Genomic DNA, 27583 nt, shown 5'->3' with positions numbered 1-27583 from the left:
AGTGTTTGCATAAGGCCCATTAGCTTAATTTGCTGTCTTTCAGGCCCTAATGGCTTCTGTTTAAACAAAAAGACACTGTAGAGGAGGCGAGGGTGAAGTAAAGGTAGTCTCGGAAATAAATTATGCAGCAGTTTGAGCAGGAAGAGGTGGCGAGAAGAGGGCCAGAGAGGTGGCAGTACATCTCACTGAACCCCCTTGCCCCTGCAGCTTTACAGCCCACTCCGTCATCTAAATATGGCTCTGTTGCTATATAACCTACACTTGGCTTTTTTCTTTTTTTTTAGCTGAAAAGCCACACTTTTCTCGCTCCCCCCCAACTCACTGCAGTGTTTGGATGGTAATTGGGCAGCGGTCAGAGAGCACATGAATTCCGGGTCACCCGCTCTGCCATCTGTACTTCACAGAGTCTGAGCTCAGGAGGAGCCACGCTGACTGAAGCTGTACAGAGGAGGCAACCTAATGAGGACTGGATGACTAATCATGGGTGATTGCTAATGTTTGTACTCCAAATGTAATTAAGAAAACATCAACATTATCATTTTTAATTTTGTAGCGTAAAGATCACAAATAAAAGCAAGTTAATTAATCAAGGCTACCAGTCTACAGCCACGCTCACAGCTGTGTGGCTATAACACACTTATTTATCACTAATGACTGGTAAATTGATAGTTCATTAAACTTAATGTACTAAGAAATCTACTGTTAACAAACAATGAAATGCTTTATACAACATTCATGAAGCAATCGCAACTTGTGTTTATAATACTATTATAGTAATAAATGTTAACATTAGCATGCTACAGTAACGTCCTTACAATGACAATGCTAACAAGACTGTTTAACAGTCTTAGCCGTGTTAACAATGTTGTGGCGTGTTAGCCATCTTGAACACTGTGAACAAAGGCTCAACCAATTGGTAGGGGACCCCGGGGGCTGCATACGAGGAAATCTGATGAGTTGAATGCACAAATAGTTTGGGGTCGGGTCAGGATCATGGCTGTACTACTTAGTATTACTCTGCAAGGGTTTTCAAGATGAGACGGGAAACTCAGGAGCAAGTACAGTTCAGAATGGAGAAATGTGAAACACCAAAGCTGGTGGCACTAAGCAGCTGTTATAGAAAAGATCATAAAGAGAAGGCCTCAACAACAGTTCTTTAAGTGTTTTTAATGAAATCTTAAAAATATCATATTCCCAGTCGTTTCTATCAGCTCGTGACTACAGGCTGCTTACTGTGTACTGAATATTTTATTCTGGCTTTTTCATGTTCCAGCCGTCAGTTCATGTGCACATAGGCAATGAATCAAAAAGATAATGTTAGGCTGTGAGAGATCTTTTAAAATGCAATGTTTTAGTGTTCCTAAATGTTAAATGGAAATCTGTTTGTGAGACCAGAGAGGATCTCTGCACTGTGGCTTTTATGAAGCCAGACACATACCCTCTGTCAGTATTTGAATGCTACATGAATTTCTTTCTTGCTGCAAACGTGTCACCTAAAATTTGTATCACAATGTAAGTGTGAGCCGCAGCTTCAAGCATCACAAGAGCAGCCAACAACAGTGCGAAGCCATCTTTGATTTGTGCTTGAATTCTGCCTTTCACTGTCATGACAGCAGTGTTTGAGTCTCTTTCTGCCATACCTAGTGACGGATTCAGATGTTTTTACCTCCAAAAAAGGGACACAGAAACACATGTTGAATTTGTAAAACGTGGCCACTTTTCCTTTGATGGTGCCCTTTTGATAAAATTCAGCTGTCACATTTAGAGAGGTCTATAGTACAGCCGTTGGAGACACTGTCTTTGCTCAAGTGCCTTTTTCACAGCAGGCATTTTGACAGGTCACAGCCTGCACTGGGAAAGGTCTATTAGCCTCACAGCTCAATACAATCTGGTGTCTCTGTGCCTTTTAAGTAAAAGAACTATTAAATTTTCATGGACTTGAAGGCCACAACAAATTTGCTGACGATCCTGGCTGTGTCTCTTTAAGCCCTTTGGCCTTACAAAGTCATTACGTAAACGATTTTTCAGTCTGTTGACAGCTGAGAAGTCCAGATATATAAAGCTGGTGTGGCTGAAAGCAGAAGACTCTTAACAGAAGTATAAAAAAAAAAAAAAATACATGTTTCAATTCAATTCACTCCCATGTGTGTAAATATTGAGGCATTTCCAGAATAGAACATTACTTCAGGCAGTCCATCTTTTTTTCGAAACAGAAAATACTGGATGAGAAAATGTTGCCTGGCAACCAAAATTACAAGATAAAGAAAACGGACCCCTCGCCTAATGTTACTGGACGAGTGCAAAGTCTGTTCTGACAGTGATTTCATATATAATTCAACTGTTTGACAATGACAGACAATAGCCGTCTGTCTTTTCTCACAGTTTTTGGCAGGTAAGAGGAAAGAGGGCTGAAATAATACAGCATTCAGAGTTAAGGCACAAAATAATGCCTGAAATAATACAGCAGCCCCTTAACTATCTGTGAAATGCATGAAAACACCAACCTAGATATTAACTGACGAGCTAATGAGCAAATGAACAGCAGCTGTGAATGCAGGTGGCTGATACAGCGACGTTCTGGTGAGGTCAGCACACAGAGGCGGTGATGGAAGTGGATTTTGAAGCAGGAAATGCTTTCGCAGCTCATCGAGGCATTTGAGTTTATATCAGAGCTGCATATTGATTGTGCCTGGAAGACATAGCTGGTGTAGTTCGGTCTGGTGAACATTCCTCTGACTTTTTTTTTTACGTAACTGAACTTTACTGAATGTTACACTCTGCCAAGAACATGATGTTTATCGGATGAGCCAGACATTTTAAACCCTGCTATATTCTACTCATTTATGTAAAGGCAACCTAGCTACTTTAATACTACTGCTGTTTTTTTGAGTGATTTAAAGCCGATGCCCAGACAACAGAAACTGGCAAGCGATAAAACCCAAAAAAGCAGGCTCAGGCAAATCCAAAAAACTGAAGAGGAATACAAAAACTTATCTGAGAGCAAACAGGAAAGGTACAGGGAACAAACGCAGGAGCACTGATGAGACACAAGGAGTAAATGCAGGACTTAGAAAGGCTCTGAACGCAGGAGAGACACAAGGAGGTTAAACGGAAGAGCTGAAAAGAGGGAAGCATATTGTCTAATGATGCATGTCCACAGGGGCATTTTTGGACCTGCGGGCACGCAACGCTTCCCAGCTTTGCACGCATTGCCAACACAGGCTACACCCTCTGACAACCATGCAAACACTTGCCGGCTGCACCTGATTCAGCGAACGCCGCTTTGGTCTGTCTGCTTTCAAACCAGTCCAACATGGTGGCTTGTTTGGAAACTTTGGGTTTATTCTGAATTGCTCACTTTTTCTTTTTAATTTAAGTATGTACTGCAGCTCCCCTTACAAAGTACATTCTGTTGCATGCAGAAGCATACAACTGAGACACTAGTTTTTCATGACAGTGTGCCTTGAACTTGACCCTCTTGCTCCTATATCATTTGCAGCCTTAGCGCAAATTGTTTGAGTAAAAAGAGAAGGTATGCACTGTCATCTGTCATTCTGTCACATGAGCTGTCATCTGTCAGTGAGCTGTCAAATGTTTGTGCCCTCTCGGCTTTGTTTGTATTTGCGCGGCACACCGTTACATATGTGACGTATCGTCCGCTGTGCAGAGGATTGTGGGTCAGAATAACCAGAAAAGCATGCTGGCTTGTATACTGCAAAATGTGGCCAGATGTGGTAGAACATCCTGGTATTTTTGGCAAACCGCATTTCACGCACTTCATCTTGGGACATACTAAATCTTTTCATGGCAGACTAAATAGGATGGTTGTATGAGTATTGGAACGCAGGGTTTTTCTTATTTCACTGAAATTAGTACTCTGAAATGTGTTTCTGACAACATTTTAGGCGAGAAATAAGCCATGCTGTTGGTGAATCTGTCTTCATTTTAACTTGACAGTGATTGCTTTTTATAGTGTTTCAGGAGTTTCCAGTGGCATTGTGTGGGATGCCCCTGATTTGCGTAAAGTAGCCAGACTTGCAAAATGAGGAGCAGGCAACATGGAGCCCCATCTCTCAAAATGGACGCAATGTCTCATGGGAAGGATCATGTGGACACGTACCATAAATGAACAGGGACTAATTAACTAAGGAAACACAGCTGAATATAGAAAACAGGCAGGGAAAAGGCACAGACAAGAAGGGTGAAGCAAAACTTGCCACGCAAGCAGTCTTTCAACATAAAACATAAAATAACTAAACTAAGACCGAGGATCATGACGTGTCGACCCACAAGAATTGATCTTTTTAAAAAAAGAAAGAGCAAATTAAACATGAGGACTTAGTGAAAGTGTTTGAGTCACTTCCTGCATCCTGTCACCTGCATCAGCTGAAGGTCAGCGGGGTAGAGCACACAGAGTTGTGCTCCTGCTGCGTAATCAGAGATTACAGCCGTTATTTTTGACTGCAGCGTACTACCAGGTAACAGTAGCCTCTCGGACAGCAGCTCTGCGTGGAGCTGCCGGGGGGGATCACGCTGTATACAGTAGAGTGCACACTACTCTATCCACCTGCTGTTGACCTGTGGTGCAGTAGCTGGCCGGGGGGCCCTCTGGGCTTATTAGCGAGTGACTGCTACCAGATACCGGTTTCGGAAAGCCAGCCATGTGACTGACATTTTTATATGTGGAGTGGAGGAAGTTTGTGGTTTTCTGTTTCAGTCGCTGGCCCCCTGATGTTAACGGGGGAAAACAGCTTAAAGTGTTGCAGAAGCAGGTTAATGCTACAGTTTTATATAGATGGCTGCATGCCCCGAAGACATGCTGATGTGGATGAAATGTCACAACATGGACAGGCTTGACATAAGTCAACATGCTTCTCAGGGTGGAAGGTTGGAGTCCTTGAAACCAGGCAGACAGTCTTTCAAAATATCAATCTGACTTGACCTTATTCAAGATTAGTGGATGACTTTGCTGATATTGACAATTAACTTTCAGATGTCAAGGCATTTTAAAGTGTAGGCTGTGTTAGCATTAGCAACAATTTAGCTCTATTGTGGGTAATGTAGGAGCCAGGTTTTGACAAGGAGACAACTGATTATGAATAATTCTTTTTTTTAAGTTATAGAAGCGCAATGATACATCAGTGAAGTACTTTTTTCAGATTAATGTGTCAGTGCCTCAGCTGCCATGTTTTTGTCATTTATAAAGCCTAACCTACAACCTGTGGGCTGCCTCTGGGTGCAGAGAGAGCTCTTGCTTTTACTAGTGGGCCTTGTTAGGCCGCAGTGACCGGCTCTGAAAGGTGTCAGGCTGCTGTCTCTACCGCTGTGTCCTTTGTGATACTTCTAATGAGTTTGTAAAAGTCAGACAGATTCATATTTAGTGTCTCTAAGTGATTTTTAACAATGTTCTCCTCATTTGAAGCCTGTCTGCTATCAGACAGTTCAGTTAATTTAATTCAGTGGCAGGGCGGCTAATGGGAATATTCATCTCAGAGCCCGGGTGATTCGTAAATTAGAACGTGTAGAGGTGAGGTACATTAAAGGAGTTGTTAAATCATCTGTAACAGTAGCAGGTGGGAGCGTAAAACCCTTTAACACTGTTAGTCTTCCTCCATATACCAAAACGCCTCCTATGTTGTGACTTACGTTTGATTGTGGGGGTTTAGTGTATGACTATGTGTGTGTTTCAATGTCTAAGTACTGGTAAAGACAGCAATGGGAGGTTGGAGTTCTTTCTCTAACATTGTTAAACAGGGCCAAATTTCTGTAAAAAATCTTATTACAATTGTAATATCAGTGACAATTGTAGTGGAAAACAACTTTGTCATGATTGGTGATTTAAGATGCAGTACCGCTAATGGCCACTAGGTGTTGACACTAAAATATCTGACTCCATAGAAATCTAGTCAATTTGTCCCTTTAAAAGTCTCAGCCACTTACATTACACAAATGTGTATGTGTTTTCTCAAGACTGAACTTTCACGCTCAATTTTGATAATCATTGTTCTGTTAAAGCTACGACACCTCAACTGCTTTTTATCTTACGACCCAAAATTTAAATTAATGTTTCCCATTGACCCAAACTACAGAATGCACAATTAATCACCGTAGCGTCCATATTAGCGTGGACATGACCATAACATGAATTAAAATACACAATTTTATAGAAGTATGGGCCAAAAAACTGATTGCTCCACATGTGTTTACATGTAAGATGGTCTCTGGTGGCTTTGTAACAAAACGTTCTTGTTCAATTTTTCCTGATTGCAAGTGAAGTGGACAGTGTGGGAAAAATGTTTTGCTCTGAATTTGTTGATCCTCAGTCTGTCTCTGTCTGTGACCTGCGGATCAACAGGTGTGCAGAAGGTTTGACTGTGAAAAATAAAATGATGTGACCTTTTTGCTGGGCAGCATGTTCCCTGACGTCTGAAGCATATGATTTGTACACTGGGACCTACAATACTTGTGTTGTGAAACATTCTACCTTTATCCAAAAATAGGGTTTATGATTTTGATATTGCACTTGGCTATATTGTGAATTTTGATAATTGTGCATCTCTATGTCTATTGTGACGTGTCTCCCATGTTATTTTAGTGACATAACCAGCCCATATTGTAGGTTAGGGACCTCCTGATGTGCGAACCAGTGACAGTCACAGGAGTCAGGACCTTTTTAAAGCGCTGTGAGCCTCACCACTCAATCATACTGATGATATAGAATATGTTTTCCAGAGTTACTTTCCATCTCACTAGTTGGTATTTCACAATGAGCTTATAAAGGGATTACCATTCTGCTGCCAACATCCAGAAGCAGACGGAGGGGTGGTGAGAGAGGAATTGTGCATGTGTGTGTGTGTGTCCTTGTGTGTCATATGAAACCCATAGGCAGGTCAGGCTGGGCGAGCTCCTCTCATGATAAGCCTCGTGCCTCAGAGACTTATGCAGATGATGTGATGGACCGACTTATTGTGATGCACTGAGTCGTAGCCTTCTGCCATGGTGAGTGACCTTGTCAGGCGTTCACTCCAAGACACTGTATACTGGATGTACTGTGTTACATATCTGTCTATTAGATTGCTCATATTTTATTCAACCTGTTTACATGCTGGCATTTTCTTCTACAGAAGAGTAGAAGTCAGTATTCTGCTTCACGCTGTATAAATGGACCATTTTGTGGTGCGGTTGGCTGTTAAAGGCTCCGAGAGCCGGCAATTGCTTTCCTTTTTCATGCATTTTAAGATCTCTCACATGAGCTGTTATGAATACAATAGATTTTCAATTTCCCTGTTTCCCCGTTTTCATTTACAATGCATGAAATAGCTAAAGACCAAAACAACCATCAGATATTAAATTGACTCATAAGCTATTAGGGGAATTTTCTGTGTGTTTGCTGGCATTTGATTTAAAAAACTGACTGCCTGCGAGGCAAAGGCGACCATTGCAAATCAAACTGTTTCAGCTGAGTACAGATCCAGTCCTCGGAGGATTATCTTGGAGCTAGCTTTAATTTCACTACTGTGTCGGGTCAATTAGAGTTTGTAATTGTAATTCCACTCATTTAGAGTGTTTGATCGCAGCTGTTGAAGGGGAATTGGGTTTAATTAATTTGTCTCACTGTCTGTTTCTTTGTCTCTCCCTCTTGTCCTCTGCCCCACTCCCTTTCATTTCCTTCTCCCCAATTCTGTCTCTTTTCTCAGGTGTCTGGCCCAGTGATTCAACCCCAGACCGGAGCAGGAGGAAGCAGCAGAAATGGGGGTGAGCCTGGACCAGGATGTCAGCTGGCTCCTGCCGTTCCTGTTCTTGCTGCTGATGATCACAGTGTCACCCGCCCAGGGTCAGGCATGTCCCCAGCGTTGTGAGTGCATTACAAAACTGAAGACTGTGTCCTGTTATGGCAAACGTCTGTCCACATTGCCAGACGGCATCCCAGCGGACACCAAGATCCTCGACCTGAGTGGGAATAAACTTCGCTGGGTGGAGCATGGCGACCTGCTTCCATATCAACGTCTTGAAAAGCTGGACCTGAGCGAGAACATGATCAGTGTCCTGGAACCGAATGCTTTTTCTAGTCTCCAGAACCTGCAGTCGCTTTCACTGAGGGGTAACCAATTGAAACTGGTCCCCATGGGGGCTTTCTCACGTCTCTCCAACCTAACTTCATTGGACCTCAGTGGGAATAAGATTGTGATTCTTTTGGACTTTACTTTCCAAGACCTGAAAAGTCTAAAAAACCTGGAAGTTGGAGATAATGATTTGGTTTATATTTCCAACAAGGCCTTTCTGGGTCTTGTGGGTCTGAGGGAGCTGACCATCGAGAGGTGCAATCTGACTTCTGTGTCCAGCCAGTCTTTGTCTTACCTGCATAACCTGGTGACTCTGCGGCTCCGCTACCTCAGTATCTCTGCCTTAGAGGACCAGAACTTCCGTAAGCTTGGAAACCTGAGAGGGCTCGAGATCGCTCACTGGCCCTTCTTAGAGTACATTTCTCCTCACAGCCTGCAGGGTCTGAACTTATCTTGGCTGTCGATCACACACACCAACATCACCTCTGTGCCCACCTCTGCCCTACGCAGCCTGGCTCACCTCACCAGCCTCAACCTCTCCTACAACCCTATCTCTGTGCTGGAGTCCTGGGCGCTGCGGGACCTTGTTAGGCTGAAGGAGCTGCATCTTGTCAACACGAATCTGGCAGTAGTGCAGCCATATGCGCTGGGTGGTCTGAGGCAAATTCGCCTTCTTAACCTCTCCACTAACAGCCTGGTGACCCTGGAAGAGGGAGCCTTCCAGTCCGTCAACACTCTGGAGACGCTGCGTTTGGATGGGAACCCTCTGGCCTGTGACTGCCGCCTGCTATGGATCCTTCAGCGCAGGAAGACCCTTAATTTTGACGGCGCTTCCCCGGTGTGCATGACCCCCGTCGAGGTTCAAGGACGGGCCCTGAATGCTTTCTCTGACTCGGCTCTCTTTGATCACTTTACTTGCCAGAAGCCCAAAATCCGCAACAGGAAACTGCAGCAGATATCCGCCCGAGAGGGGCAGGTTGTATCTTTCATATGCAGAGCAGAAGGCGAGCCGACACCGGTGATATTCTGGATCTCTCCTCAACGCCGCCGCATCACTACGAAGAGCAGCGGCCGCCTGACTGTGTTACCAGAGGGCACGTTAGAAATACGGTACGCCCAGGTGACAGATAGTGGAACCTACATCTGCATAGCCAGCAATGCCGGCGGGAATGACACCTATTTCGCCACACTTACAGTTAGTGGGCTGCCATTGGACGCAGCCCTCATGGCCAACCGCACTTACTATGCTGGGGACCTTAATGACACGAATCTGAACGACACCAGAGTCTTCTTGAAGTTTACTCTGGACCTCAAGACCATCCTCATATCCACAGCGATGGGCTGTATCATGTTCCTGGGGGTGGTCCTCTTCTGTTTCATCCTGCTGTTTGTGTGGAGTCGAGGGAGAGGGCAGCACAAGAACAATTTCTCAGTGGAGTATTCCTTCAGAAAGGTGGATGGACCCGCTGCCAGTGGAGGACAGGGTGGGGCACGCAAGTTCAACATGAAAATGATTTGATTATTCGTATCCGTTTCTGTCATTAGTATTCTTTACCTGATACTGTTTACAAGCAGTGAGGACATAAAGGGACGAGACACGTGGCGTGGACGTTTGTGCTTGCGGAACATTAAATACAATTATTTGTCGGACATTTTATTGAGACAAGGTTTTGTTAATGAAACTACTGTACATAAGAGAAAAAGAGAAACTTGTATGGATTTGTTATATTTCTATTGCTTTGTTGTGTGTTCACATTGTTGTGCAGAGCAGACCCGGATTATAGATGTCTCAAAATGTTACATAGACTGTTAAAAGACCAAGCAACAGAAGCACTCAGAGTCCCACCAGTCTTTAACCTCGACAAAGCTCTTGCCAACTCCATCCTTCTTCACTACAAGGAACTCTGTCCTCTACATGTGTAAAGGACTTCACCTCTCTGCTCCGTCCGAGGTGATTCGAGCTCTCTATCTCCAAACTCATGAATACATTATAACAGGGTGGTGCTCAATGAATGCCAAGGACTTGCCAATATGTATTTGAGTAGTTCCAGCTATATACTGCATATTTAGACCTATTTACAGTCAGGACTTTGGAGCACTTACCACCTAAATATACAGTAGAAGTCTGTTGTTTTGCCGATGGTAGATTTGCACAGAATACACCTACAGACACCAAGAGACTACTCTCTGCAACACTGCCAATTTGACCATAAAGCACCATGTAGTATCAATGCCGCGGTATAGAGATGTTACCTCTCATTGGATACCACTTAAAGTTGGTCAAAGCCGTTTTAATCAAAAATGGTAATCCGCAGGTTAAGCTACAATTAAGGGACCCAACGCACATTTCTGTGGTGACGGATGAGGACATGCAGATGTGCACTTGCTAGTTAGTAGGGATGAGCGAGTACACAATCATCTGTATCTGTTCGATCTGCTAAATTATAGAGATGCACCGATCGACCGGCCAGGAACCAGCCGATCAGTGTCTGATATGTCCGATTCTGTGCCGGTCACATTTACGTCAAGCCACCCGCCCCCCACGGGACCGCCAGCCTGAACTGAAAGACAGAAACTAAATGTTTTGTTATATACCCAAAATATGTGCACTCTTTTTATTTTCAGCTCAGTGTGGAGGTTTGCGGTTTGCCATCATTTACAGTCGCTCTTTCTCACTGCAACCTTTTTTCCGCTCACATGTAATTTGCAGCTCATTACAGAAAGACTTCCGTTTTTTAACTTTCACAATAAGAGTCCCTGATATACCAGTATACACTGCTTAAACCCTTATAAGAGGGACCTAAATACAAATACTACTAATACTACTAATACAAGTTTCCATTAAAAAAGGTGACAAAAAATGTCTGTGTATGCTGTTAATTATAGTTCTTTGAAAGAAAGAAAATTAGAATCGGCAGGTTAGACTGAGCTACAATCGGTGCATCTCTACTGAATTGTCTGTATCCGTACCTGTACTCTTAAACTGGAAGAGGACAGGTAAGTGACCTTTAAATTGTTAACTTAAGCCTGAAATTGATCTGGATTGATCTGTAGTTGCTTTTATATAGTATGTATAAGAGAAATATTTACAGAACAGCCTCAGAATTGAGCTGTGGATCACAAGAGTAAGATAACTATTTACACGTTATTTTTTAAATGAATAAACTTCAGACAGCTTGCCAATAAGGATTTTTCTTCATCGCGATATTAAAGTACATCATCCGTACCGAATACTTGTTCAGGCGAATACTCGCTCTTCCCTACTAGTTAGGTTTTCCATTGTTGTCTATTCAGTACACACTGTACAAGACATGTACCTTCTTGATCTGAGAGAAGCTGTGTGTAAAAGATGAGTGCATGTACACAGTTGGATTCTTACTTTGAATAACGCTAACTATTTGTAAATTGAACATTTGTTGGGGATGCATTTATCCCACAGTTGAATAGATGATGCTGTATAGGTAGGATAAACACTGTATAAGATGTATTATATATTTTGTAATCTCTTACATTGAAATCCTTGTGGTTGTTTATAGTACTGTTGAGTGAGTTTTTTTCTTTTTTCTGTTCTGCTGTGATTTTACTGTTAAAGTCTCTTTTTCAAACCAATAATATCCAGCCTGGAGCTTTTACAGTTCTCACCTGATCATGTCATCATCAGACATTGCACTGAGACGCCTGCTCTCTCTCTGAAATCATGAAGGGCGTTCACATCAGGCTTCAGTTCACTTGCCTATTTTTGGCTGTACGGTGACAGTAGGGAGTCTTGGCTGACCAGCAGGAGGAAGGAGTTAAGTGGGTTCTCATCAGACCTCGAATGTGTTTGAGACACGCAGGGAAAAAATGCTAATGTGATAAAGACCTTGCAGACTGGAACAAAGGTCATAATGAAAGTGAGCTATAGAGGAGATGGGGTGGAGGTATTCTAGGACGACACTAACAATATAATCCACGGGGGTGGACTTAAACCAACATATGCCTCATGACATAGCTGTATAACATTTTGTAGAAGTGATTAAATTACATGATTAATTCAGCATTAAGATAATCAATTAATTACACTTAATTGTCTAATGTCCAGTCAAACATGTCATTGCACGTAATATAAGAATATATAATGTAAATAAAACACAATCACCTAAAAAGTAACATCAGTGAGAGAAATCAGACTTGTTTTTAGACTAATTCCATTTGTTCTATTGGCAGATTTTTTGTCTTATTACAACAAACACCTTGTAGTCATTTGTTTTTTTTTTACTTATTTTTGAAGTGGATTTTTATTTTCCAGTGCTAGAGTCTTCTAGAGACTGCAGAGTGTTTTACCATGACTAAAGGTGTTTCTGTTGTCCTTTAAACAAAAACAAAAAAAACCCTGTTATCTTCAGGTTTATCTCTTAAATCTGTGGGTCTAGCCTGGAGAACAAACACAGACAGTTAGAAAACAGCTCTCCCTGCATCGCTTCAACTATGGCCATGTTAACAGTGTTATTCTGCCGCCCTCTGTTGGCTATAGATGAACTGTGATGTGCTGAATTTATACACATAGCTGGGATGTAACCTCCCCAACCTTCACATTTACAGAAAGCAATTTAATCCATTTTGCCCCAAAGGCAAATGAGAAGTTGATGGAGGGCTGACCTGGTTTCAGTGGTACTGGCAGTGAAATGCATTCTTAAATGACTCTAACTTTACATTGTGCAACACATTTTGCAGACTTTATAACTCACAATATGGAATTATTAATACTTAGCTGTGAATATGTCACTGGACTGATTTGACACCTTCCTCTCTGCATTTTAGAAATGTAAACAATCGATGGTGTTTTTCATTTTCCTTTACTGAGCCCATCCTGTAAATATGGAAACCATTGTGTCTGCAAATTGTGCTAGACTGTTTTGTATTGTATTGTTTTATATCAAAAATGAAGCACACTGTTTATAAAGCATGCTATATTATCTGCTACGATGATGTCTTGTTCCCTGTCCCATTTTTTTATAGCAGTCATCTGGTCACTCAACGACTGAGAGTCTACAATAAACCTGTGACCCCGTCACTGTGAAATTTTGTGTTGAAAATGTTATTTTGAAATGTTTCCCATGGCAGTTTTCCATTTTATTTTATTTTTTAAACCATTAAATCAGACAAATGGATGTCCATCTACACTACCCATAAAGATGTACTGCGTAGAACAAAATGTGCTTGTCTCATTTCACTCTAGTTGATGATAAAGGTACTGCATATACCGTTTCAGGAGCGTTATTATTGTTTATTTTCTATGCTTTCATCAAAACACAGGTTATAAAATGAATACAATTTTATGAGCGGATAAAATAGCTTTGCATTCGCACTTTGATGTGTTGTTTGTTTGTCATACTTCAGGTTTTCTTCATCCCGACTGCTGAATCATTTATGACTCAATTTATTGTAATCGGTTTAACTTATAAAACTGCACTGAGCCCCATTTTTATTCAGTGGATAGGTGAATTCATGATGGACTAATCTGACTGGTATGAAAAACTGGCATGCCTTTCAGGAACAACTCAAATAGGAACTAGAGAGCAAAAGGGAGATGCTCAGCGCCGTTCATAGTTAGTCATAGTCTGACACTATACTAGAACACTTTATTTATAGTCATCTGTTAAAGGGGGGAAATTTCTATGTGCTCACCTTAAAGCTGCTGGAAATGTTGTCATCGTTTTAGCTAACATCCTGTCTGTTGTACAGATAGCAGTCTCCTCCCTACGTCGCCACATGAACACTTACAGCAGCTTCAAATCTGATCTACAAGCATGATTTTCTTTTATCACCTTCTAAGCCAATTAGTCGTCTAATATGCACAGTTGAAACCTCCACTGTACATGCTGTGTAAATTGGGGATGTCACGGTCTCGTAGTTAAATTTAACATTAATTTGTGTGGATTTTTCATCCAGGGAGCAGTAGATTGAATGTTAAGAGTGAGAAGTTGATCAAACGTTTCTGTGGAAAGCTTTCTTTACTTTTTCAGGTTTAAACTGGCCATAACTTCCTGACCCAATCTCCAGAATAAATCTTGGTAATGTACGTTTCTCCAAACCGTGCTGACACTTTTTGTTCTTCTTTTTGTTGTTACTTTATTTTTCTTTAGGTTCAGTTTTCAATTTCATTCAATGCTGTGCTTGTGGTCTTTTTAGGTTTAGGCACAAAAAAACACTTGATAATTGTTAGGAAAACATGTTTTGGCTCACCTGGTTTTGTTGACGCACACGGCTGGAAAGTCACCTGACATCTCAGGAAAACAATATTCATCTGTGTCTTGCTAACAGATGTTGAAACACCAGTTGGAACAGTGGTTTCTCACTTGGTGGGCCATCTCATGTCTCTCTTACACCACCACCACCCCCCACTTAAGTCAGCCATGTGCTAGGTGAGATGACACATATTGTAGAAATGTTAGTATGATACCAGTAAAAATGTGCAGATTTAATGTAAACATGGTTTGCAGAAATGCACAATGCCAACATTTTTATCAAAGGATAATGGTCATCACTCAGAGAAACTTTGTATTGATTTGTAGTGACAAACCATACCAAGAAAATGTTTCCTCAAAGCAGAACAAGCAACGGCGCCCCACGCTGTGATGGTCAAGTATTCACACCTGAGCTGTTTTCGGTGTTCACACCCCGCACGCTTGTCGGAATATGATAGTGACTCATCTAACCAAGACCCTATACGCCACACCTTATAGAAATGGTCGTGTCTATGGTTTTGGCACCTCTGATCTGTCAAGTATGCTTCTGACTCACACATAAGATCTTCACCTTATTATCAAATTGATCCAAAATCAATGTCATCTATGTCTTTTTATATATGTGTGAGCACGCTGCGATGTTAGTTGCTTAATTGTATCATGCACTAAAACTGTATGGAATTTGTTATGATTGTTCACTCATTTACACTTCGCGGTACTCTTACTATTTTTACCACTGATGGCTGATAGCGAAAGATAGCTCTTCCCGTTCACCCATAATTGGGCAAATATCTGAACAAGGATTTCCTGAAAGCTGTCACAATGTAGATAACAAGTGGGTGACTGTGAGGGTGAGTTGGTTTCTTGTCTACCTCCAACTCTGTTTTGCTCACCACGTTTTTGTCATGATTCATGGTTATAGGTACTGCGTTAGGAGGGATATTGTACATTTTCCAAGCATTCATCAAAACACAGAAAATAAGTCAAATTAAATAATTACATTTTGTGGCCAGATAAAAACTGATTTGCATTCACAGTCGATGGGAAAAAAACAAGGAAAAAACAAAAACAAAACAACGCCCAAACCAGAACCTGGGGGAACACGGGCAGGAATCCAGAAACACGAGGACAGGGAACACGAGGAGCGCACAGAGACACTAGGAACAAAACACAAAACAACAAAGAGAGGGACAGACACAGACTTAAATACAAACTAAACTAATGAGGGGAAGAGGTGCAGGTAGAGAGGCACTGGGAACAGGGAAGTGCTAACAAGGCTGATGTGAGACAGGTGTGGTGGGAAAATTAGGCTCAGGAGGAGCACAGGAACACAGGAGGGAAAGAGAACACTGGAAACACAGGTGAGAAGTTGAAAGCGACAACAAGATGCTTAGAGAATTAAGCAACAAAATAAGACAGAAAACAACTAACATAAAACCAAAACCATGATGTAGACTTGACTTTAGTGATTTTCCTGCTGGTGATACAGGATTTGAGAAACCAGAGCGTCCAAGGCCGTGGTGAACTTATCACAAGTTTCTTTTAACAATGTGCAGCGACGACACACTCCCAAGCTGCGTGTTTGGCTTTGTATGTTCACCCACTATTAAGTCCACTGAATAAGATGTATTGCCTGGCTTCAGTCTCCCCTGTCATGACCATGATCTTGCCTGCAAAGAGTTTGATTTTCTCTTCTGGTCCATCCTGACTAAACCCGCATTTGTGCAAGTATTATAGAAGGGCAATTCAAGGATTCTTAAAGTAACATTATGCAGCTTTTTTACCTTAAAATAACAGCTTCAAAATCATGTTGATGGTGCCTCTGTCTCAGCGACTTCGCCCCCCTATCACTTGCTTCTGCACTATGTAACTTCAGTGAGAGGGTAGGATCACAGCGTTACATACATGTTTACTTCAACAAACAGGTCTTCAACACATAATGTTATGGTGCAATGAGTTTTGTTCGTAGTTAGCACCTACACTACGTCTGACAAACTGTTATGACCTGGGATTTGTATTTACGAAACTGTGGGGGGCGCCAAATCGCACACAATGTACATTCCTACATAATGTTGCTTTAAAACCTGCTTGTGCAAGGTTTTTCATGCTCAGCATCTGTCATGAATTGAACGCAAGCACATCGTCAGAAATGATCTTTAGATGAAGTACAAGTCAAATGTTTAATACTTAGACTCAGTTTCTACCATTTGCAGAAAAGTGAGCCCTTTAACAAAACACTGTTGAAAGTGGAAGTAGTGGGAAAACATTACATTTCTTTTGATGTGATTTTCTCTCTCAGTTTGTAAGTGCACCTCAAAGTAATACACCTGAAACTCCCTCCTACTTTGTCTAGAGGTGACTGTCTGATTAACACGTCTCACCAACATTTCGGATGAGCCACAGAAAGATGTGTCACCAACCAGACTCCAGACACCAACATCAGACTGTGAAATTACATCAGTAAGCATTCAGATGGTTTTTATGTATTGAGAAAGGAATTTCAGTTACTTGGAGTAGGACAGAGGTGTAAAGTGCTCAATGCTCTGCGACTGTCCCCTCAAGTGTCTCTTTCATTTGGTTAACAGAGGAAGTGATGACAGAATGCACCCTAACACAGAGCGACTCAACTTCTGCTTCACCAAAGCTATTTCCAGATATGCCATGGGAACATCGATGAGTGACTGTAATGACATAAAGCAGTGCGAGCATGCATCTGTGTGTATAAAGGTAGCAATCAGACATGTTTTCAAGTTTTTTCTCAGTCTCTGAGCGGCGTACATAACAACAAGGCAGTTTCTGTTTTGTTTTTAATCCACTCCTTTTCATTACTTAGTTATCAGTTCAAAGTTACATAAGTTGAAGCTCGAGGACAGTGGGAGCCCCAGGTTTACCTACCTCTCATCATGATATAAGTGTTCAAGGATAAAAATGACTGGGCTGTCGTGAACCACACCAAAGAACCGTGTGAGTAATTCAACCCAGTAGGTCTGGTAGTGACTGGTAACACGCAGCCTTACAGTGCCAGCATCAAAATGACTGGACTGTCGTGAACTTAGATGTAATGTAAAAAGAGAAAAATAAGCTATAACCTGCTGAAGCCAGGCAACAGGCCAAAGCACACTTGACAATGATAATTTACAGCTGCAATATTCATATCTGATAGTAGATGAGTATTTTTCAGCAGTAAGCAGCAGTGCCATTACTCCACATTATACTGGTTATTATGTTAATTAAGACACATAATGCTAAGGGCTCATTGCTCTGGGCAATGTAATCCTTAGGGAGTCTGTCTGAACTGCGATTTCCAGGATTTGTTAAAAACTAAAAAGGGATATTAACTCTGGTTGAATTAACTATGAATGATTAGTCTGCACACTGATGCACAGGGGGACAGAGATATAACAATGGCCTATGTAAGGGGTTACATAATGTAGGCTATTATTCTCATGGCTAAAACAACCACTGAATGCAGGTTTGAAACACCACTGAGAGATATGCAGATAAACAAACACTGGTAGGCAATGTAGAAATATGTAGAAACAGATAAAGCAATGATGGAATGTAACTAAGTACATTTAACCAAGTAGTGTACTTAAGTATAATTTTGAAGTACATGTAGGCTACTTCACTATTAGTATTTCCATTTTATTGCTACTTTATACTTAGGAAAATATTGTATTTTTTACTCCTCTACATTTATTTGATAACTTTAGTTACTGGTTAAAGTAATAACATCAATGATTTTCAGGTAAATAAATATCTGTTATGTCACTATCTATCGCAAAATGTAGGTAACACAATGATGATGGAGCCTATGGCCTACTGATGAAAGCCCTTGCATTTGCTGTAGTACCAGCAGTGGTTGGTCACTCCAGAGAGAGTAAGTGGTTCGCACCATAATGAAACCCTAACCCAGAATAAGTAAGCCTAATATTAAACAATGAATAAGTATGTACATAACATGCACATAGGCTATTTATTCTCCTAGCTAAAACAACCACCCATATTTGTATGGGTGACTTTATATTATTTTTTTATTTTATATTATTTATGTATAATACCACTGTTGATTAAAGTACCCAAAAGTCACAGTTAAGTAAACTACAGTAGTTTACTTAATGACAGCAAATATTCGGCTTGGAGGTCTGCCGACTGAGCAAAGTTATGAGACACAAATACACCATTTTAAAGTGTTTGCACGCTGAGTGCTTCAGGCCTGTTGCAAAACAGGATATGATACTTACCTTTGACATAAGATTGATCCGTGTAGGAGAGAGGAATATATTTAGTGTGTAGGCTGCCAGACACGGACAGTGAGTACTGTAAATGAGCCACACCTGGCTGCGTTGATTACCGTTAGCGTTACTTCCGGTTTAGCCTTGCGCGACGGAAGCCGCAAGGTCTCCTCCGTGTGGCCGAACTGACTTCTACTGGTCGGTTGCGGCATTGTGAGGATTAACCTGACATCCTATCAGCACATCCTCCTCAAGAAGCTCTTTGCTTGCAGAGAAATATGTAAGTATTCATGCTAAAAGAAGAAGTAGTATTCTGGAGAAAAAAAAATTGAAAAATTCACAAAAAATTACCAGTAGCTAACTGAGGCTTTTGTTGGTCTTTTCAAATGTTGACAGTAAAAAAACAGCGCGACTTGTCTCCTTCACACAAGTATCACACACTAGCTAACCTTCTCTAGTTTTAGCAAGCTAACAGTTAGCACTGTGAAGTATGGAATGCTAACTGGTTTTAACTGACGAAACAAGAAGAATTCATTGTCATTTCACTGAAAACTGCACAGGAGAGAGCGTTAAAGGTAAAAGGAAAAATAAACTGTATTTGGTAGCTTAATAGGAATCATTTGAGGGACTTAAAACAGTCATTTGAGGGCAGCTATGTACCACAACATAGCTGCTGTCTAGCTGTTAACTGTTAATGGTGTTCCTATGGTTACCTGCCCAGACTAACAACCACCTATAAATTCACAACTGGTGACAAGGGCACAATTTCTTATTTCTATTAGGGTTGCATAATCAATCGTGAAATAATTGAAATATAATTCAAATTGCAATATGGCCAAGTGCAATATCCAAATTGCAGAAGCTGCCATTTTTTGATAAAGGTAAAATGTGTGACTAAACATCTTTATAATGTGTGTGACTAAACATCATTATAATGATGTACTGTAGTGCTGCAGAGATGCCCTGGCCTACAAATCAACATAAAACGTGACTGTCTGGTACAGAACCCCAAAAATGTCATATAGCGTGATTTTGTTTGTTTGTTTGTTTTTTTAAGTGAAAAGGAAAATTGTGATGCATATTGTAAAAATAATCGCAATATGATGTGTTTGTTTTTTACCATAGTGCAGCCCTAATTACTATGGTACAAATTATTCATGTATGGGCTTAAACAACCAATTCTTGTGCACCATTTATTTGAAAAGATACGCCTGAAATCTGCTAGGCGCTGCGTAATCCCATTGTTAGTAATCAAATTGTTTTTAGATAGTTTAAATTGTGTTAATCCGACAGGGATAAGGCAAATCGCTTGCAATAAATATTGCTTTCTAAGAATTTAATTGTTTTTCAAGTTGTCTGTGTCTCTGATGTGGCATGAATTTGCTTTTGGGCACTTCTAACTAGCTGCTAGTAGTGGCCTCATTGGCCATGTTTAACAGCCACAGCTGCTGATAAGTTATTGAATTCCTGGCCATGAACATAAAGTTTTATATTACAAAAACACTTAATTAGTAGTCAGCTGCTGCCTAGTTCTGGTGTTGGCTTTGACTGTTTCTTTGAGATTGTCTTTGAGCCAGTACGACTGGCTCTTTGCCTGCACAGCAGCGATGTTGCCGTCAGCGCTGTCAGGCAACGAGCCAGCAACCTGCTGTAGCCTTGGGTGCTGCTGACTCACAGATACACTGAACGAAACAACAGATGCCGACAGAAAGAAGGCAGTCGTTAGCTGCCTTTTTTGTTACCTAATCTAACGGTTTTACTTCTCTCTGGACCGAAGACCTTTATTTTTTGAAGTACTGTAGCCCACAAGCCTTATCATCACAGGCTACAGCATTGTAGGCGTTGGCCTCTGTATTGGGACATAACTTTTATCTCCTCCTGTGTTGGGAAAAGCAACTAACATTGTGATTTAAACAAGGGTTATGGACGAAGAGTGGAGTGATTTTTTTTTTTTGGTCTGTTTTTCTGAGTAATTATTTTTCCTGATTTTCGGAGTAATTTATTTTCTGTTCTTCGTGGTAATTTTTTTTCTGTTTTTCGGAGTAATTTTTTTTCTGAATTATTGCGATACTTAGAACTCCTGCGAGAACCTCCAACCTGCCATATCTGTCCAACTGATTCTGGAGAAACATTGCTATGTCTAGCAGATCTGAATGGGCTTTCCTTCTGAACAACCGCAAAGTCCTCAGGTGCCTGCGTAAAGTTGACAAACTAATGGTAATACCATCTATATGACTTAAAGACAGGACTATCTCCCAGTGTCTTAAACCCAGATCAAAGTAAAACTTGATTAAACTAAACAAGTCGGTCATCAGTCGGTTTCCATTATTGAGCTTTCAATAAAGGAACGAATGTGTCTATTGTTTCAAATGCTCTCTAAACTCAGAAAAAAAATTATTCAGAAAATCAGAAAAAATTACTCTGAAAAACAAACCAAAAAAAAAAAATTACTCAAGTGAATGCAATACGCTTCCGTAATGAGCCATGCATGTATATGATTTTATTTAAAAAAAAAAAAGAAACTTGAGAACTTGTTTGCAATTCTAAAATGTAATTGTTTTATTCTTTTGAAATATATTCAACACAATGACAGACCCAGACTAACTGGCGTATTGGAATAACACACTGTGGTCACATGATGGAGGAAGGTGACTATTTCTACCCACACAGGAAAAACAAAATAAACTCAATACTCAGAATTCACTGTTTCCATTCAGAGGGAGGCTGTCGTCAACAGTTTCTTATTTTCCTTAAAACAAAACTGCATTTCACTGTATGAAAAGAAGGGAAAAACTTGATTCTGCTGTTTCTACATTAATCTAGTCGAGACTACATTTGCTGGTTAACAGATGTACATTAGCACCAAAACACCAACATTTTTATCATTCAAAAAAACAAACAATCCATTCACAATGCACAGTATAAAGATGGACGATGTGGCAGCTCCCTAGAAGTGAAGCCAAAACATCTGGATAGCCCCCTGATGACTGGCTACATACATGTGTAGGTCATACATCCTGTCCTCTCCATGTTAGCAGATTGGACATAGGCCAAACTACAAACTCAAAGTACACAAATAATTTTTTCCTAAAGATGGTTTCTGTCAAGTTTATTGCAATATAGTTATTCCATGCTATGAAAAGTGCTGAAAGTCGATACCACCGTTCCAATACCCGATCATTACTGCGCATAGTCTGAATCCAAATGACCTCGCCAGCACAATATGGCAGCGCACCTATCAGGATATTTGGCCTTAAGGTCTTACAGTGAAAAGTAACTGGAGACGCATCGTCCATCTTTATGTGTGCCTAAGATACAAACTGAAAGCAGACACACATCTAGTTCTCTCACAGTTGTGGTCAACATTCATACATATAAAAACAAGAGTTCATGTTTTTAAGTAAGCAGTCCTCCAAAGTGACAATGGTGAGCTGAGATCAGTCAATACTGTTAACCCATAAATAACCCACATCTGCTGAACTTTGACATACTGAAGAAAATAGACAGAGAAGAGCTGAAGTAACTTCAGAGGTCTATTTTTGTGTCACAGCAGGGCGTGCTGTGGACATGTTTTGACAGCCCAGTCGCTTCAGTCTGTGTACAAATAACACAACTATAAACTTGTACATCTTCCAGAGTCCAACTTTCGGTACAGGTGATCAGTCCCTCCCATTAAGCTCTGTGGAAAACAGCTGCGTCCAAAAAGCATGCATAAAATGTCAGGTGGTTTTAAAGAGCGAGAAACCGTGCCATGAGTCAGACCAACACAGAACTTTCACCCACATGAAACCAAAGTCAGAATTGACTGGTTTGAACCTACAGGTTTCAAAAGAGCATTGTGAAGCTTTTTGTTTTGGTTCCAGTTCTCTCCATCTTGGCAGTGCCCGACTCTGTCTAACTCCTGCCTTATCCAAAGTTTGATAAAGAGGTTGAGCTGAGATGGACCGAAGGAGGCCTGGTTGCTGACAGCTAGCCAGACAGCTGACGGCTAGCTGTCAGTCACCACTCCCACAGTCTTAATTATGCACAACTTTAAACTTTAAACTATAATTTTATTTTTAGTTTTATAAAAAATCACCCCTCATACAGTTGTCCTGCATGGGGGAATTAGCTAAAGAGATACCAGGCTCTAAACATGTTTATTTCTGCTGTAAAGTTGGTCATTTCAATATTGGAGCCAGCCGCAAGTGGTCATTTGAGGAACTGTACTTCTTTTGGCACTGTTGGCTTAATTTATTCAGCTCTGAATGTTTCCACTTGATCACTTGACTTTGGCTCTGCTCTCCACAGACGTTATTGGAAATGACTGCTGCATCACCTGCATGCTTGGCATATGCATTGAATACAATTTGAAAGCATAAAGTTGTGTTATTTGTCCGCAGATTGATGAGACAGGGGGTTGAGTGGATTCTATTCAAATGCTTATTAAACTCTTTTATGGCCCAAACGTTCTTTATTCAAAAAAAGTGGAGAGTGTGGAGGTTTTCACACCCTGTGCTCCTTAACAGTGCTTTTTTGAACACAGCATGTACCATTAATTCACAAATATTGAGTGTCAGCAGACAGTACATAACAAGATATGTTTCTCAGTCAGTCTAACAACTGTACAGTAGACATAGATCTGTATCAGTCTGACATGTATTCTTTTCGTGGAGGGTAGTTTCTGTGTCCTCTGGAGGTGATTTTCTGAGGTGCAGCAGAGCAGGTGAGGAACGACACCCCCGGGACCTGCTGCTCCTCCTCCTCATCTGAGGCAGCTCTCGTAGGAATGGGCTTCAGTACGGGAACTCCAAGACAGGATGACTGGGTCGGCAGGAGATTTTGAGGGAGGATAAAGGGAGTGAGGAGGCCAGAGCCAGTAGTACCAGCTGTGTTAAGATATGAATAGCCTCTCATGGCATGGAGGGCATAAGCAGGGACCAAAAGAGGGTGCGATGGTTGGTGGCTTGGCATAAGAGAAGAGTCTCTACCACCCCTGGAGTAGTCCCTGTGCAGGGACTGATGGTGTGCGCTCATGGCAGTCATAGGATGGGTGCTACTGTGGACATGATGTTGCAGGTGATTACTCTGGTGGGCGGTGTAGGCCACAGGGTGCATCAGGCCACATTGCAGCTTGATGGACATTAATTCAGCGCTAAGTCTGTTATTTTCTTCTTTCAGGGCCATGAGGTGAGACTCCAGCACGTAGTCATTTATCCTTCTCTTCTCACGTGACCGTTTGGCTGCCTCGTTGTTCTTGCGGCGTTTCTCCCAGTAGAGGGCGTCCTTCTTCTCGTCAGGTATGAACTTCCTTTTGCGACGGTTTCCCTTAGGTGCCTGTTCATTTTCCACTTGTAAGATATGGCTGTCTTGGCCTGAATGATAAGGTGACGACAAGGACTCCATGGGAGAGGAAAATGAGGCACAGAAGCTTGAAATCACGAGTAGCAGAGGAGGGTTTTAAGTATTCTAAGTACTTCCGTCGTGTATAATGGTAACCTTATCTGATTTGGGTTTGACCTCGCCTTATCTTGGTTTGTCTTCGCTGAAAGCACTGTAGTATTTCTGAATCAAGTCCTATTTGAGGTCTGTGACACTATACAGCTTACAGTCTTTTTACATGTGACTTCCAAAGTCCACAGCTGTCACCTAGAGGGGAAAAAACATACAGAAGGTCACTGAGAGATCATTTTTATGTCAATAAGTTTTTCCTTATAAGAACAGCATATCTCCAGCAACTGAGTTGTTGTTTAAAGGTGCAATATGTGTATGTGTGTAATATACGTATACATAATATTCAGAACCATGAATTCATTAGTTTATGATCAACTGAAACGAGGAATCATTGTGTTTTTGTTTGCTTGGAATGAGCCCTCCAACGAGGGCCTTTTGCTTTTTTAATGGCCACCATAGTTGAGCGTGAGATGAGGGGTGATCATTGCAAACTGCAACTTCAACACTAGATGCCACTGAATACTACACACTGGACCTTTAAGGTATTTGTGAAAATGTAATTGGATTGCACTGCGATGATAAATACTGTCAAGAATATTGAAATCTACCTTGATTTGTCAGTTTGTATTTGCTTATGCGCTTGTGTTCTCAATGTAAAAACCTATACTTTCCAAGGAGTAACCAGTAACAGTTAGATAAAGCTGCACATATCTGTTGTTTCACTCAAACCCTCTTTCTTCATCTCACCTCACCTCACCTCACCTCACCTCCCTCCTGTCTAAACCACATGAGAAATGTGACGGGAAACATTAAGCAGACAAAGAAGAATGTGGCTGATGTGTTTGATCATCAATATATTGTTGTACACAGTCAATTTACAATGATGAATAGCCACTGTACTGATCTGCGCTATGGGTTGTTGAGAGTTCACTTTAGAGAGTTTGTGCACATAATCTACCAGATTGGTTTAAAACTTAAAATCATTTTAGGGGTGATTACTTGAGCTCATCATATAGAAATTGTTGACTGTATAAACATCTATTCAACATCAACACAGACGGGCCTTATAAAAAGATTCTGTAGTTGAGTTTTTTGTCTGACATGGCTTGTGTTTCTCACTTTATATCCCCCATCTACCTCTTTGATGGACCCAGTCACCACTTCCCCCTTCTTCATCTCTTTTATCTACCTGCTGCACTTCAATCTATTTCTTCTAAGAAAAGGCAGTGGGTACAGGTTTGTCCATTTCGTTGTATATAGCGGAAGGCAAATTCAGTATTTTGAATAACCATTCTGAGAGGAATGCTGGCAGCTTTAATATAGTCTCTTTCGTTCACGTGGGTTTGTGGGTGGTTTCATGGGAAGCGCTGCAAGAAGGATGAGCATTGTGATCAAACCACAACCAGCTCTGTGTGCGTGCAGCCATACGCAGAAACACACCCAAGTTCACACACACATTGAATGTTCACATGACTTTTAGCTCATTAATGTTTCCCCCACATCTTATTCGTGCAAACAATATTGTGGCTGATGAATTCATTTCTACAGTAAGCCGATGCCATTATGCTAGCAGTTACATGTGACACCTCATAAAGGAGCTGCACAAAGAAGTGTCAGTCAGGATTTCACATATGAGGAACTGAAGCACTCTCTTTAGCACAAACCATAACTTCACAGTCTGTTACCTCAAAAAATGATCATGCAGTGTCCTGTTCACTTGTAAGTTTGTTTCCATTTCTGTTCTACGCACTGAGAGCAGCTTCTCAGTATATTCACTGACCATGCAGTCGTATTTGACGTGCCAGTCGACCTGAGCCAGAGCCATCAAACAGAAAGATTCAAAGGGGCCAAGCGCCCTGTGTGCTGTGGTGAGAACGCACATGAGTTTAAAAATATTCAAGCGTGCCCAGTGAGAACGTAGACGCGAAACCCTTGTTTGTTTGTGTGAGAATGCGCACACCTGCATACTTGTGTGTGTGTGTGTGTGTGTGTGTGTGTGTGTGTGTGTGTGACACAAAGACAAAGCTATACTCTGCGCGAGCAAGGTCTAAAAAAAGCAACAGCAGGAAGAGAGAAAACAATAATCATATAGGGAGACAGAGAGAGAGAAAATAAAAAAACAGAGGGTTCCTGCGTTAAATCTCTCTTGAGGCCGAGCCTGTTCAGTCCTCTGCGGCACATTTGCACCTGCTTCTTATTGACTAATTATAGCCAGCCCGCTTTTTAGTAAGGAACTATCAAACTTCTTCTTTTGGTCTCTATCCGTTTTCTCATACCTCTACCATCTGCTGCTGTGTTGCTGTGCGCCCTGCCAGCCTTTGTTAAAATAACTACCCTTAGGAGGACAAATTGGTCAGTCAGTTTTCAGCTCAATGTACTGTGCTCATGTCTCTTGTAAACTGCCAGTGTGGAAGTTTGAGTAAATGAATGCTCTCTTGGGAGAATAAAGACTTTGCCACAGTTCTTGGCCTGAATTGTCCGTTAACGCTTAAATTCCTTGAAGATCAGTGCTAATAACTCTGGTACCATCTTTCCTTGTTCTCTCTCTATATAATGAAATTGGAAAGCACCATAAAACGTAACATTTAACATTTGAAACGGCTAATTATACATGGAAATTAATCTGTAAACAGCGTATTTATGGCATCACGAAAAGAGGAAGCAAGTATGTATTCTCACGCTACTAAGCTGTCAATGTCATCGTTATCTTTTATTGAAGTCTAAACTGTGTTTTACCATCATTGAATATACTGCATAGACAGTGTTTTACTTTGAGATCATGTAGAAGAGTCCTCTGCCTGTATAGTTAAACACTGGGAGGGGTTTTATACTTTATTTTTTGGATTCCTCTGGATTTGCTCTTAAACCCGTCAAGATCAGATGTGATGTACTGAGAGCTCTTGATGATAACTTATCTGTCAGACAGGTTTGAGGTGGGTTGTTGAATTTCAAGTAGGCCAAACTCCTTGAAATAGTACATAATTCAAGCTTTTTAGAGACTATTGAACAAGAACTGTTTCTTTCAGTTCGCACACTGCAGCCAACGCAGTAATCAACAAAAGACATAAACACAGTTTCTCATGTGGTGTTTGTTGCCGATCACAATGTTGTGTATTATGTGTATTACGCAGCCAGGACCAAATATGTCGTTAAATAAATCGCTTTTATAATTCGTTCTAATTGCACGGCAATAAATACCAACATACTTGTTACCAACATGTTTTTGCTGCGACTAATGCTTTCGCTTTTAGCATGTTGACCAAACTCTATGGGAAGATGTATTGTATGTGTGTGTGTGTGTGTGTGTGTGTGTGTGTGTGTACGTATGTGTAAATATACTGTCCATATATGTGTGTTTGTGTGTGTGTGTTTGTATAATAAGGCTGCAATTAATGATTATTTTCATTATTCAATTGATCTGACGATTATTTTCACGATTATTTTCATATTGCTTGAAATTACCGAAATGATTTATTGATTGAAAAACTGAACAGCTTTATAAAGTATTTATTGCAGCACTGTTCGACTAGACAACATGACAACACGGAGCCATTTCTACTTTCACAAAAATCGAATATTACAGCTTTTCCGTGACACAACATTTGTGTTTAGGCTAAAATATCCG

At 41.0% G+C, this 27583-nt stretch overlaps 2 protein-coding genes across 7 annotated transcripts in view; both read left to right on the top strand.

Annotated features, from left to right (window-relative positions):
• The window catches only part of lingo3a (leucine rich repeat and Ig domain containing 3a), a 34824-nt gene extending 25033 nt beyond the window's left edge, over positions 1–9791 (top strand). Inside the window, exon 2 of the mRNA XM_084354292.1 lies at positions 7698–9791. Coding sequence (XP_084210418.1) covers positions 7750–9582 — 1833 coding nt within the window. The 5' untranslated portion in view covers positions 7698–7749 and the 3' untranslated portion in view covers positions 9583–9791. The remainder of the gene's footprint in view (positions 1–7697) is intronic.
• Positions 9792–18654: 8863 nt separating this feature from the next.
• The window catches only part of atp8b3 (ATPase phospholipid transporting 8B3), a 41528-nt gene continuing 32599 nt past the window's right edge, over positions 18655–27583 (top strand). For 3 of the 6 annotated variants that reach the window (XM_084356163.1, XM_084356160.1, XM_084356156.1), the window contains exons 1-2: positions 18655–18805; positions 23686–23804. The gene's annotated coding sequence lies outside the window, so the exon portion shown is untranslated. Of the gene's footprint in view, positions 18806–23180; positions 23584–23685; positions 23805–27583 lie in introns of all 6 variants that reach the window. The other 3 variants (XM_084356157.1, XM_084356158.1, XM_084356159.1) reach the window with 3 other exon arrangements.

The sequence above is a fragment of the Pagrus pagrus genome, assembly GCF_965226575.1.
Source record: "Pagrus pagrus genome assembly, chromosome: 6".
Classification (NCBI taxonomy): Eukaryota; Metazoa; Chordata; class Actinopteri; order Spariformes; family Sparidae; genus Pagrus; species Pagrus pagrus.
The sequence above is the reverse complement of the archived record's forward strand: the minus strand, read 5'-3'. Positions and strand labels throughout refer to the sequence as shown.